This window comes from Gadus morhua, chromosome 20, assembly GCF_902167405.1.
Source record: "Gadus morhua chromosome 20, gadMor3.0, whole genome shotgun sequence".
Lineage (NCBI taxonomy): Eukaryota > Metazoa > Chordata > Actinopteri > Gadiformes > Gadidae > Gadus > Gadus morhua.
In genome coordinates, this window is record NC_044067.1 from 1549755 (window position 1) to 1564454 (window position 14700).

Below are 14700 nucleotides of genomic sequence, written 5' to 3' on the forward strand. Positions count from 1 at the left end.
ATGGCAGCTAGACAGACGGAAGGCAGGATCCCGCTGAGTGCGGTAAGGTTAACATATCATCTATCGATTGGTTGAATTATGCCAATACTAATCTTAACTGACGTACCAGGAGAGAAATCTATCGATGATCACCGCAGGAAAAAAAGAAAGTGGGATGTCACGACATAACGGGCTACAGTGCATTATTCCACTGGCAACCAATGTCTTGTGTAGTTGATACACAACACGTGTTAATGATACCTGATGCATCCATGATACGTATGATACTCATATAATGAGTTCAGCATGCTAAAAGCCTCAGAGTACAATGTTCACCTTTCTAACGCGTCCATTGTCAATACCGTTGTTGTTGTTGTTGTTACATTGGTAGTCTGGGTCGTATACTACATCCCTACTACAGAAACTACGTCTCCTTTTGAAGATCGATAAGAGTTTCGGTTTTCTACGTTGAACCCATCTCAGAGAGTAGAACCGTCTGTGCAAACAAGGCAAGGTCGGAATCCTGTTCAACAACACACATTTGATTAAAGATCAAAAACCAGACAAAGAGAAATGGGACGGGGGGACCTGTTGGAGGAGTGACATGTGAGACGCAGGCTTATCGCGCTCCTGCTCAGGGCAATCGAAATCCGCTCATTATTCCGTTTATTGAATTTAAATCCGAACCTACTCCTTCAAAATATCAAAGTAACAATATTTAATTAATTAATTTGAACAGATTACGCCGTTTAACAACGTACAAGGAAAACCAAAGTGGTGAAAGGAGGCCGCAGGCTCAGACAGTGAGGGCAGTACCGACCTAGCATTGATAATGGTGTCAAGTCAGAAATCGGAGGCCTCAGTAATCCGCACAATTGATGACAGAGTGGCTCCCTATCGAGAACCCTGAATGAGAAGTTGACTGAATCTGGGATGTTTTATTTTAAGTTGTATGCGGGGAGGGTGATGGGGATTGTTTGTTAATTTGTTACTTTTTGTACTTTATGTATGTCTGAAAATAAAGGTTATAAAAAAAAAGAGAAATGGGAAGAGACCTGTCCTGAAAACACATAATTGCATGTTTTGAAAACATTTAGGTGTGCATTTGTATCGCAACAGTTCAATTTTGGACCAGGCTTTCTCCGAAAGAGTGATAGCCTAATTTAGTTCTGAACAGCGAAACTACCTCAAACACCAACGAATCAGAAAAATGGATGTATTAAAGAATGCACACCCACTTATCATAGTCCCCCTCGTCTGAAAACTGCCATTTGCTTGTTGCACATAGCTTTACTATCATCTCCAAGAGGTCCATCATCTATTTTACATTCCATCAACATCTCATCTCATGAATACACGATAAAACGGGTCCATTTTCAGTTTCTCTGTGTTAAAACAAAACCAGATTTCAAAGTCCCTCAACAATTGAGGATTAGAAATTTCAAGTTTCATGGCAGGTCCTGAAATGAGGTTCATATACCCGCGAGGCTCTAGTGAGGAGCTAGAGCCATCTCCCGTGAACACTGAGGGTTTAGAGCCGAGTCGGGATCTGGCCTAGAGGAGGTTCACTCAACTCTCAAACTCTGTAAATCATTAAGGAAGTCCTTCATATTATAGTTTTTTTTTAATTTACTTTATTAATGGTTTGGTATTTCTGACGCAAACTATTAGGCAGTGTTCACTGATTTCCAGAGAGTAGCAGAGGTAGTAGTTTGGATTTGTTAGTATGAATGTCCCTTTCCTTGAGGTCATTTTTGTGTGAATCACCACAGTGTTGTGTAATCAGTAATGGACGTTCCCATTTCAGATTAGCATACAGTATCTCCACACCAACTCAACCAGCCACACCAGGCCCTTCAGTGCTATTGCTGAACTCATAGGTGAGACCTCCTGTTTTGGTTTATGTTGCACGCATACATTAGTTTAATAATAATACGTTTTTTTAAAGTGTGTTTTACTTTTTCTGGAACTGGAAATTCACTTGACATCTGACAAAAGGCCAAATGTTTTACCATACAGCTTCAAAAATGAAGAGATTTTTTTTTTTTCAAATGTTTTTCACTTAAAATAGCAGATATTTTGTTAGAATATGTATAGACTTCAATTGAGGAGGTTTTCGTTTTATTTTCCTTAAACCTTCCCGTAGTCAACGGATACGACCACCATGTCAATGCCAACCAGATATGGATCGATAAGACTCAGATCAAAGACAAGGAGTGTCTAACATTCATGGACAACGGAAACGGATTTAGCCCTGATTTGATGCAGCGGAAGCTCAGGTGATAGTTGATTATTTACAATATTTATTTATAATATCACGTTTGGAATTCAGTTTATTCATGACCTTGCTGTGAAGCTAGTGCTTGATGCATGAACGTATTTTCCTTTTCCCTTATGGCAATGGATACAGCGACAAAAAAGCAGTGAACGGCGAACATCCCAACGGTTTCAAGTCTGGCTTAATGCGTCTGGGCCAGGATGCCATAATTTTATCCAAATCAAAGAATGTCCTGTGTGTTGGCATGCTGTCACAGATTTACCTGGAGAAGATCGGAGCCAAGCACATTTTTGTGCCTATCATCAGCTTTAATAAACAAGAAGCAAATAAGTATATCCTTTTGAGCTTGTCAAGTGAATATACACTGTGCTCCTGGTCACTGCTGTTATGTGGTGTGGATCACTATTATCATGAAGTAAATCCCTCTGGATATGTTAATCAAGCCAATTCTGGTTCCTTGGCAAGGGCCTTTTTAGAGGATATTATTATTATTACTATTTTTTTTTTTTATTGGATTATAATTGTTATTGGTTCTATATTCTGCATATATAATATCCTAGTTTGGACCACGCTAGAGAAGTAGCTAGACCTAACATTGCACTGGCTTTCCAACATGAGATATGGTTCATAATGTAATAATATTGTTTATCATGGATCTGGTTTTCCTGCTATGACACCGAAGTTAAAGAGTTCTGCTCAGTCCAAGGTGAGGAGAATATCGGTTACATCTGCCAAGCCTACTAAGAACTTCCTTGACCCGAGTGACTACTCAGTGGGAGTGAGATGTGGCAGAACCGGGCCAGTCTGAGGGACATACTGGACCACTCACCCTTCAACACTGAGGAAGAGCTGCTCACTGAGCTCCAAGCTATCGAGGGCCCCACCGGGACCAAGATCATCATCTGGAACCTCTGCAGGTCTGGGTTCATCCCCATGGTTACTAGACTTATCAAGGAAAGATTGACATTAATGCTTATACCACGGTCTGCGGGAATACTCGATTCTGATTGGATGCAGGGTGTGCATTAACTCCTGATATACGGACACCTGGACAAGTAGTTCCGTCAAATTGTCTGTTTACCGTTCTCAATTAATGCGCTAGCTGGCGTATCGTCTCTAAAATAGTAGTAACCATAGCAACGGGAAACAAAACAAAGCTGAGCGGACTATAATACCTCCCGCTACCTCCCGTTCTAAAGTCGTAGCTATGGCCCGTCCTAATTACTGGAGGAGTGAACAACGTTTCCGTTGCATGAGAACCCAACGGGCGTGTAATGGTGGTTCCGGGTATTAGTCAGACCCTCAGGCGTAACCAGGCAAACAAATGTATGTTTTGTGGAAAACTTTATATTCGGATTGTAAAACGCATGAAAATATAAATTAATGGTCTTAATTTGGTCACCGTTGGTATGTGACCGTGGTATAAGCGGGATAATGCCCTTCGAGGTGTCCATTATCAGGAATTAATGGACTTCGCGGAGGCAACCGTCCTCCGCTTCGCGTCGGACGGTTCACGCCTCCACGTCGTCCATTAATTCCTGATAATGGACACCTCGTCGGGCATTATCCCTTACTTAAAGCCCACAGAACACGGCGTGTTAGGACATTTAACAGTCTAGGGTCGGGACGGACACAAAATAATGTTTTAAAATGATTGCGGCTAAATTATTTTGCCATGTAAATTGTTGCCATGGCGGCGCGCACGGTCGCAGCGGCTTATAACGGCTCTTCCCTTTCGGTGCTTTATTTGTTTTTTATACTTTCATTTACGTTTTTGTTTGTGTCTACTACGCAAGGAAACAATTGCTACAGTAGACAGGCTTTACTGGACGTTGGTTTCCACCGAAAATCACCGGTCACAGCCGACTTTCACTGCCACAACAACATCCCGGACGAGATAGCAAGACCACCAGGCTCTCCGTGGATCGTAATCAGCTGCGGCAGGCGGCGCCGACGGAGAAGGGAGAGGAAGCAGAAGCGGGGACGTCGCTCCGGCCTCCTGGCAAGACTGAGGAAAGACCCACATAAGCCTCCTCTACCGAGTATGTTCCTCTCCAACGCAAGATCTCTGACCCACAAAATGGACGAGCTGGAACTACTCGCCAACGGTAACCGCTATGTACGAGACTGTTGCGTGTCTGTAATATCTGAGACATGGCTTCACCCGTCGATCCCGGACGCAGCCGTACAGCTGGGGGGGCGCACCGTCCACCGCTGGGATCGCAACAAAGACTCCGGTAAGAGCAGAGGAGGTGGTTTGTGCATCTTTATACACAACAGCTGGTCTATAAACACAACAACTATAGACACACACTGCTCCCCGGACTTAGAGTACATTACAGTTAAATGTCGCCCATTTTTTCTGCCCAGAGAGTTAACAGTAGTGCTAATCACGGCTGTTTACATTCCTCCCGATGCCAACGTTGGCATAGCTCTCTCTCTACTGCTAAAAGCCATAAACACTCAGCAGCGTGCTCACCCCGACGGTGTTCACATCATAGCTGGTGATTTTAATCAGGCAAACTTAAAGTCTGTCCTGCCGAAGTTTTATCAGCACGTGAAGTGTCCGACCAGAGGGAAAAACACATTGGACCATGTTTACACTAACATTAAACATGCTTACAGAGCCATACCACTACCTCACTTAGGCCAGTCAGACCACCTCTCTCTGCTCCTTACCCCAGCATACACCCCTCTCAGGAGAAGTGCACCACTACAGACCAAAACCATCACCACGTGGCCTCAGGATGCACTTTCCCAACTACAAGACTGTTTCCTACACACCGAGTGGGATGTTTTTAAACACCAGGACCTGGATGTCCACACAGAATCTGTACTTTCCTACATCAAGTACTGCGTGGGAAACGTCACAGTGGACAAACGCATTCGTGTGTTCCCCAACCAGAAGCCCTGGATGACCAGCCAGGTCCGGACGCTCCTCAAGGTCCGCAACGCCGCCTTCAGGTCTGGAGACAGAGAGCAGTACAGCGCTGCTAGAGCCGACCTGAGGAGGGGAATTAAGAAGGCAAAGGCGGACTACAGGAGGAAAATAGAGGATCACCTCTCTGAAAACAACCCACGGCAGGTGTGGCAAGGCATTCAACAGTTGACAAACTACAGGGGACGCAACACAACAACTGTGAACTCAAGTATCTCGCTGGCAGAAGAACTGAACTTCTTCTTTGCCCGCTTCGAGACATCAAGGACATCACAGACCTCAGCTTCATCACCACCCCAGCCCCCACCAGTTCACAGCACCCACTCACTGACTGTACAGGTGCAGGATGTGAGACGTGTGCTTAGTGGAGTCAACCCCAGGAAAGCTGCCGGACCAGACGGACTTCCTGGGAAGGTCCTCAAGGGCTGTGCTGACCAGCTCTCAGAGGTCTTCACAACAATTTTCAACCTCTCCCTGACACAGGCCATCATCCCAGCCTGTCTGAAGTCCTCCACCATCATCCCCGTACCCAAGAAATCAGCACCGGACACTCTGAATGACTACCGGCCAGTAGCACTCACACCCATCATTATGAAGTGCTTCGAGCGGCTGGTCCTACACCACATTAAAGCCTACCTCCCCCCCACCTTAGATCCTCACCAGTTCGCTTATAGAGTGAACAGATCCACCGAGGACGCCATTGCCATAGCCCTTCATGCTGCGCTGAGTCACCTGGAACACCGGGAGAGCTACGTCAGGATGCTCTTCATTGACTACAGCTCAGCCTTCAACACCATCATCCCGGCTATCCTGGTCTGCAAACTGTCAGCTCTGGGTCTCGACCCGCTCACCTGTTCCTGGATTAGTGACTTCCTCACAAATCGACCCCAGAAGGTGAAACTCGGTCCCCACTTCTCCTCCACCCGCACCCTCAGCACAGGCTCTCCACAGGGGTGTGTGCTGAGCCCACTCCTGTACTCTCTGTACACCTTTGACTGCAGTCCCACCCACCCCAGCAACACCATAGTGAAGTTCGCGGACGACACAACGGTGGTGGGACTGATCTCAGAGGGAGACGAGTCTGCCTACAGGGATGAGATCCTGAAGTTAACATCGTGGTGTTCAGACAACAACCTGGCATTGAACATCACAAAAACTAAGGAGATCATCCTGGACTTCAGGAAAAGCAGAGCAGACCCGGCTTCCCTCTACATCAACGGTGACTGTGTAGAGAGAGTCCACACCTTCCGCTTCCTGGGCACCATGATCTCTGCTGGCCTCTCCTGGACTGCCAACATGGCGGCGGTCGTCAAGAAGGCTCAGCAGCGGCTTCACTTCCTCAGGGTGCTCAGGAGGAACAACGTGGGAGAGAAGCTGCTGGTGACCTTCTACCGCTCCACCATCGAGAGTCTTCTGACGTTCTGTATCTCAGTGTGGTTTTCACAGTGCACTGAGGCAGAGCGGAAGAAACTCCAGGGAGTGGTAAACACCGCACAGAGGATCACTGGCTGCCCCCTCCCCTCCCTGAAGGACATATACATCTCCCGCTGCCTAAGCAGAGCGGAGAGAATCATAAAGGACAGCTCCCACCCTGGCTTTCACCTGTTTGACCTGATGCCCTCTGGCAGGCGCTATAGGTCCATCAGAACCAGGTCTTCACGGTTCAGAGACAGCTTCTTCCCTAAAGCTGTATCCACCCTGAACACACACATGCACTGACCCCCGACTGACTGACCCCCCCCTAACCTCCCACTGCTGTATTGTACTTTACTTTATTTTACTTTACTTTATTATTTATTTATTTTTACATTATTTACATTTCTATTTGGTATACTGTTGTTCTTGTTCTATTTATATATTTATTTATTTCTCGAATGCACCAATTGGGAAAGCTTACTAAAAATGTCGTTGTACTTGACTCGTGCAATGACAATAAAAGGCTTTCTATTCTATTCTATTCTATTAGACCTCTCGAATCCTGTAATACAAAGCAAGTTAAAAATATCTTCTATCTTTATGTCTTTACATTCATTATAGGACATCTGAAGGGAAAATGGAGTTGGATTTCACCGCAGAGAATGATATCCGCATTATCTGTAATGGCTCAGGCACTTCAGTCCCTGAGATTCACTCCTCCTTGCGTGTAAGTAGTAGCGACCTCAGCTGACTGCATGGTACAAATAAACACCCTGTAGCTCTGGGGGAAGACCCACAGACTGAATGCAGAGTAAGGGATCAAATACAATTATGATACTTAAGACGCGGCTAGATGTTAATCCTTTTCTTTTCTTTATTCTTGTGTGTCTATGAGGTTGTATTTTATCTATACTTACCGTAGGCATACTGCAGCATCCTCTACTTGAGGCCCTCTATGCAGATCAACATTCGAGGAAAGAAGGTGGAGGATCGTCCCATCTACGAGAGCCTTGACTATATCGACAGATCGTACAGCTACAAACCCCTAACTCTGGTATCCTTTTCTTACAGACACTGAAACTTTCCAGCTTTTCCTTGCAGAAGAAATCATTAATTAGTGATAATTGATTGAATTTATGTAGCGCTTTTCTAGATGCTCAGACGCTTTACGATGAAGGGGGGACGCTCACCACACACCAGCTTGAGGTGGAGAGTGTGGGCTTTAGTCAGTCAGCCAAATACAGGAGGATGATTTAGGGGGCCAGATAGAATTTGCCTGGTTTGGCAATTTTAGCAAGGACACCGGCTAAAATTTGCGGCAAGTGATAGGCACTCTGCGACAGGTGCCCTGGGATCTTTTATGACTCAGGACCTCGGTTTTACGTCTCCTCTGAAGGACGGGTAGTACATTCTCTGCATTTAACCCAGGGGCAGTGGGCTGCTACACGGTGTAGCTCCTGGGATCCAACTCCAGTCCATAGCAGGCTAGTCTTTGTTAAGGGAAGGCTAGGAGCTAGTGTTCTATGATTATGTGTTATGTTCTGGGGGAAACCAGAGCACCAAGGTTAAACATAGTATAAAAACCTCCTGATGGCAATGGCCTCACACCCTGGACCGTCTGGCTGTGAGGCAGCAGCGCTAACCACTGAGCCACCGTGTCCCCCAACATTACAACTTCAGTCATCAGAGAGACAGATTCGTCAGTCTTCTTGATCAGTGTGAGCGTGGGTTTTGTTTATCCATGCATGAAATGTTTTGACTGTTTTGAATCGACCACATTCTTCCAGTTCCAGAGTCTTCCTTAACTCACGTTCTAGGAAAGAATCCCCATCATCTTTGGGAACAACAAGAGCAAAGAGCATTATGGCCTCATGATGTACCACAACAACAGACTCATCAAGGCGTATAAACGTGTCGTGAGTGTGTGCTTGTGTGTGAAATTTTAATTTGTGCCTTGTTATTAGTTCTTATACTTTAAAATGGGTGTATGTGCTCCTAACAGACTACACAGATGACAAGCATCGGAGTCATTGGTGTGATTGAGTGTAATCATCTGTCACCAACTCCCAACAAACAGGACTTTGATAACGATGACGCTTACAAGTAAGGCCTCTTCTGTAACAGGGATGAAATCATGATTTCAAAATCATGAATACATTTTTCAGTTTTCATACTTCAGCCGGTGGTTAGTAAGTTATTAGCCCCGCCTTATATTCGCCTATGTTCTGTCTCTCTAAATCCCACCTTAATTAAGAGGTGAAACGCATACAAGAGAGCCCGCTGCCAAGGTGTGCACGCTGTCGCCTCCCATAAGGCGAAGCCTACACGGCTTAGCCTGCATGAAATAGAACCACTACACGGCCCCTCTTATCAAGAGTATGACAATATTCTTTCGGTTTTACAGGAAAACTATCAAAAGTATGGCAGAAAAGTTAAGGAACTACAGTGAAAAAATAAGTAAGAACGTCGGTGATAACAACAGCAACAACAACAGTGATAACAATAACGTACCCATTGAGGAGCCAAAGTGAGTCCACAATCACAGCGTTTTGAGTGGTTTAGGTATCGTCATCATACAAGTTCCCTGTATGATCTTTAATGGCTACAGCTAAATGTGTCTCATATTAACTGTTTGAAGTTTATTCAATCACTGCAGCCACATACTGTGATACTTGTGGTTTTGTCAGGTGAAACCTGACAAACTTAACAAAGTTATTAGTACTGCCTCCATTCAGAATAGGACAGGACACCTGTATGTGGTCTTTTACGGACATACAGAAAACTGGTCATTGGCTGACCTTGGCGTTTCTGACCATTTTTTATGTGGACAGTAACGAGAGGAATGATGAGCATGGTGAATCTGAAGAGGTAAAGAAAAAATGTGTATTATAATATTGTACGCATGTACTATAAATCGCACATCAAATATAATTAAAATGCTTTATTCAATTTTTTTTTTTATCATTATAGGAATAATAAAGATTGTGAATGTTTATTACATGCTAATTTCATAAAAGTTCCACATGATTGAGTTAAGTTAGCCAATAATCATCTTTTTAATACTATATCTTTTTAATACTGTATTGATAGTCAGGCAGTTGGAGGGAAGTCATTGGTAGGTCTGCCTGACATTTACACAAAAACGAATTATACCTCATGAGTTGATTTACATATGGAATTCTATTACGTGTGACTGTGCTGCTATGATAATTCAGAGTACTGAAACTGTCTTTTGATCATGACAACCCGACCTCCACCCCGACCACACCACAGACCTCAGGAGAGGGCCCTTCTGGTAAAATGCGTTTTGTATTGTCTGGGTGGTAGTACATACTATATTTTTACCTCCTGTTATTTTCACCCTCTGTTCTTTGTTTAGTTTATGAGTAACAGCTGGTACAATATTTCATCTAATATTTATTTATTTATTTCTATATTTCTCTAGCATGCAGTGTGTCCACTAGCAGCAGTCATCCGTTAATAACAGGTGAATCCTCTCTGACAAAACCCCCCTCAAGGTACGAAGAGACCAAGGCGTAATTGTGACGAAGGAGAGCCAGAAATGCACATGAGAAACTCTGCTGCCCCAACTCATGAGAACGTTGAGCTCAGCAGAGGAAGAGAGCAATTACTTGATGCCTTTAGTTACCTAATGCAAGAAAATCAGGACCTGACGGCGCAAATAGAGAACCTGAACTCAAAGGCATGCCTTTTTTATTTAGTGTGTTGCTGCTGTTTCGTCTTTCTTTAAGCTTTTCAGTGCCAAGCTTAGTCCTCAGTTTCTCAGTGTACCTGAAAGCAAAATACTTGAGGGTAGGAAAATAATCAAATGTGTCTTGAGTATAAATGTTGACTGTCAACTGTGAATACCTTTGAGTAGTAACCGAGATGGAATTTTTATGCAAATAAAATCAACACATCTTGTTAGTTGTTAGAACATCGAACACCATGTGATTCCCCAATAGGTGGCGCAGTTGGAGGGGGAGAAAGCCAGCCTTTCTGAGGAGTGTAAACAGAAGACGGATCGGTCAGTCTCTCTCTCCCTCTCATCTACACATAATATAATCAAATAAATGCATCTAATTAAAACGCCACACAATATGTATTATATCTCTGTCTCTTGTCCACTTTTAAACAGTCTGGAAGAGGTCAAAAACGGAATGGACGCCTTGTTGAAAGAGTGAACTACGAGTGCAACGTCATTGAGGAGATATTGGAACAGGTCCTCCGTAGCAATAGTCCTACTTCACAGCAGTACCATTGGTTACTACAACTACGCATTCAGAGAGAAAGTATATAAATAGTACGTTTTATAAAGTGAAGCGACTTTCACTGGAATCTATGTTTATTAAGCTGTTATGGGTTAACTCCCCACCTATCTCACCTCACTGCTTTCCAGGTCAATAGATGTAAAACAAGGTCAAAACATACGATGACCTTCAGATCCCATGGGTGCCTTTGGGTTTTGGCAAAGACAGCGTTTAGCTATGATATACGAGTAGTTGGCTAGGCTCCAGGATGACCTCGGCCTGGAGGAGTTAGTCTTGATTCCAGCTTTATTACCTTTTTAATGATTTTTATATTGTAAACTGCTAATATTTTGATTACTCTTTCGTGTTTGATAATTTTGTGTTTTTATTGATAGTGCTTTTATGTGTAACTACATGTTACACATGTAGTTACAAAAATGCTTGTTGTAACTACATGTGATTTTTTAATATTGTTCTGTAATGCAGGACATTGCTGTAAGGGAGACTTGGTCAAAGGCAGAGAGAAAAAATATGCATATTTTATAGCGATCACTTTATTAAACAAACATTTCATGGGTCAGATGTAGGGGTGTAACGATTCATGCGATGCATCGATGAATCGATTGTCAGTCCTACCGATTCAACTAAATCGATCTGCTAAAATAAATAAATAGAATGAATCGCTTTGGCTTCACCAATAATCGATATAAATGCTTTAAATCGTATGCATCGATTATGATTAATGTTTTAAGACTTAGTTTACACGTTTATTTTGTGAAGTGCAGCTCGGTATTCCGTACCTCTGTCATCAGCTAGTCAGCTTGCAAGGAAGTCCCACGAGAGTTTTTTTTCTCCCTCACCCTCTACTGGTGCATTTCAAACATGGCAGAGAGCGGCAGCGAGATTGTTAATGCACCAGCAAACTTGAAATCCAAAGTGTGGAAGCATTTTGGCTTCGCAAAGAATAATGGTAAAATTGACAAGGGGTGTGTGACGGGGCGCATAGCTTCCGTCAATGTTGCCCGTGTGTGTTTGTCTTGTTTGACTATGTATTCAGTTACCTTCATACTGTTTTAAAATCATTTATCAACCATGTCATTTATCATGCACGCTACGGCAGTTTAATACAATCTTGCAAGTACCATCATTACAACGTTCTGTTTAATACCATTTACCATTAACGCCACCTGGGCCCCGTTTCCCGATAACGATGGGGACACCTAGTGGTGAATGAAATTATGATGAAAGAAAGAGTTTCCTGTGATGATGTGATGTTTGCTTCGTACAACATCAAAACGTTTAAGAATTCAAGTAATTTCAGTGATACGTGTGAGTGTGCCGTTCATAAATATCTCCCGAGCTCATGGTAGAGAACAAATCATTTGACAAAGATTTTAAGTCATCCCTAGCGTACTCATTTGAAGCTTCGAGGTCGAACCACTTTTATGGTTCATCATGTTTTGTTTTTTGATTCTCCATGACAATAAACAATATGTTAAGAACGTTCTTTACTTTAATATTTTAAGTTTGTGTGATCCTTAATTGGTCCTGAAGCTTTGCCATTGGTCCTTTATCAGACAAGGCAGACCTCCCGAGGCTGAATGATGCATTAGGGAGCGGGCTTTGGCTTTCATAGGGTGTTCAACATGTTGGTTCATGCTTCCATTACAATTTTAAGCAATCATGTCGCAAAGAGTGAGTTGATAATAAGGGTAGGCCATATATTTTACTATAATTTTGTAAAATTTGTTTTAATTCTCTTTACACACCGACAGCAATCAATAAATCAAATTCTCTGATCAAAATAATGAAGAAATCTGTTATCTGTGGCTTTCCCCAGCCTGTGATAAACCCTTCCAATCGCCATGACCCGTGGCTTTACCAACTAAGCATCTATCAAGGAATAATCTATCATCACTTGACACTTGGCTACTCAATGCTGTCAGAGACCATTTGGAACAGTACAGGGCACCATAGCTTCTCCTGTGTTATTTGGAGAGATGAGAAGGGGGAATTCAGTTGGTTGCAATCTGCAACCTCACCACTAAAACCTACACAGTGCACCTTCTAAATGTTCTTCTAGCCGCCCCGCTTTGACTACCAATGTAGTCAAGGCAGAAAATGTGGGGGAAACACTGAGATCAGAATGTCTGGTGTTGAACAGCATATGACTTCACTAGTGTGCGTGTCCACCTAGATCTGTGCTGGATAGAGGAGCAACGTTTACTTCAGTCAACTGGGTAGGCTGGTAGACTGATCTATCCAGCACAGATCTAGGTGGACACGCCCACTAGTGATGTCATATGGGGCAGGTTTTGGAAACGGCTTGTAAGGCTAATCACACCCCACCTGGTGGTATAATATGTCCCCTTTAAAATATTACACATTACCACTTTTAAATGTGTATCCGTCTAAAAATATAGGGTATGCTGTTGCATGAATAAATATACAGGTGCTGGTCAAATTATTAGAATATCATGAAAAAGTTGATTTATTTCAGTAATTATATTCAGAACGTGAAACTTACATATTATATCAATTCATTACACACAGAGTGATATATTTGAAATGTTTATTTCTTTTAATTTGGATGATTAGTACTGACAATTACTGAAAATCCCAAATTCAGTATCTCAGAAAATTAGAATATTAGTTACGACTAGTACAAAAAATGATTTTTTAGAAATGTGGGCCAACTGAAAAGTATTAACATGGAAAGTTTCAGCATGTATGGCAATCAATACTTAGTTGCAGCTCCTTTTGCCTGAATTGCTGCAGCAATACGGCGTGGCATGGAGTCGACCAGTCTGTTGCACTCCTCAGGTGTTATGAGAGCCCAGGTTGCTTTAATAGTGGCCTTCAGCTCTTCAGCATTGTTGGGTCTGGCATCTCGCATCTTCCGCTTCACAATACCCCATAGGTTTTCTATGGGGTTAAGGTCAGGTGAGTTTGCAGGCCAATCAAGAAGAGGGATACCATGGTCCTTAAACCAGGTACTGGTAGATTTGGCACTGTGTGCAGGTGCCAAGTCATGTTGGAAAATGAAATCGTCACCTCCATAAAGTTGGTCCGCGGCAGGCAGCATAAAGTGTTCTAAAACTTCCTGGTAGACTGCTGCATTGACCCTGGACCTCAGGAAACACAGTGGACCAACAGCAGCAGATGACATGGCACCCCAGACCATTACTGACTGTGGAAATTTTACACTGGACTTCAGGCAACGTGGATTCTGTGCCTCTCCTGTCTTCCTCCAGACTCTGGGACCTTGATTTCCAAAGGAGATACAAAATTTACTTTCATCTGAAAACATAACTTTGGACCACTCAGCAGCAGTCCAGTCCTTTTTGTCTTGAGCCCAGGCGAGACGCTTTTGACGTTGTCTCTTATTCAAGAGTGGCTTTACACGAGGAATGCGACAGCTGAAGCCCATATCTTGCATACGTCGGTGTGTGGTGCTTCTTGAAGCACTGACTCCAGCTACAGTCCACTCTTTGTGGATCTCCCCCACATTTTTGAATCGGTTTTGTTTGACAATCCTCTCCAGGGCGCGTTTATCCCTCTTGCTTGTACACTCTTTTCTACCACATCTTTTTCTTCCCTTCGCCTCTCTATTAATGTGCTTGGACACAGAGCTCTGGGAACATCCAACCTCTTTGGCAATGACCTTTTGTGTCTTGCCCTCCTTCTTTAAAGTATCAATGGTCATCTTTTGGACAGTTGTCAAGTCAGCAGTCTTCCCCATGATTGTGTGTCATACAGAATCAAAACGAGTGACCATTTAAAGGCTTTTCCAGGTGTTTTGAGTTAGTTAGCTAATTAGAGTGTGGCACCAGGTGTCT

At 43.3% G+C, this 14700-nt stretch overlaps 2 protein-coding genes across 3 annotated transcripts in view; one reads left to right on the top strand and one right to left on the bottom strand.

The window, feature by feature from the left end:
• LOC115533109 (MORC family CW-type zinc finger protein 3) overlaps positions 1-14700 on the bottom strand; it is a 113556-nt gene that overhangs the window by 58433 nt on the left and 40423 nt on the right. The gene's annotated exons all lie outside the window — the stretch shown is intronic.
• On the top strand, positions 1746-9479 carry LOC115533115 (MORC family CW-type zinc finger protein 3). Its single transcript, XM_030343390.1, has 9 exons — positions 1746-1859; positions 2126-2258; positions 2390-2589; positions 3027-3174; positions 7233-7338; positions 7534-7665; positions 8429-8527; positions 8614-8714; positions 9016-9479. Exons 2-9 carry the CDS (start codon positions 2209-2211, stop codon positions 9140-9142), a joined length of 963 nt encoding a protein of 320 aa, XP_030199250.1. The 5' UTR covers positions 1746-1859; positions 2126-2208; the 3' UTR covers positions 9143-9479.

What these genes read in the sequence shown, in the direction of transcription:
- LOC115533115 (XM_030343390.1), top strand. Translation starts at nt 2,209, where the DNA reads ATGGACAACGGAAACGGATTTAGCCCTGATTTGATGCAGCGGAAGCTC. An exon ending in GCTACAAACCCCTAACTCTG is followed by an intron (nt 7,666 to 8,428) that starts GTATCCTTTTCT and finishes CTCACGTTCTAG; the next exon opens with GAAAGAATCCCCATCATCTT. An exon ending in GATAACGATGACGCTTACAA is followed by an intron (nt 8,715 to 9,015) that starts GTAAGGCCTCTT and finishes TCGGTTTTACAG; the next exon opens with GAAAACTATCAAAAGTATGG.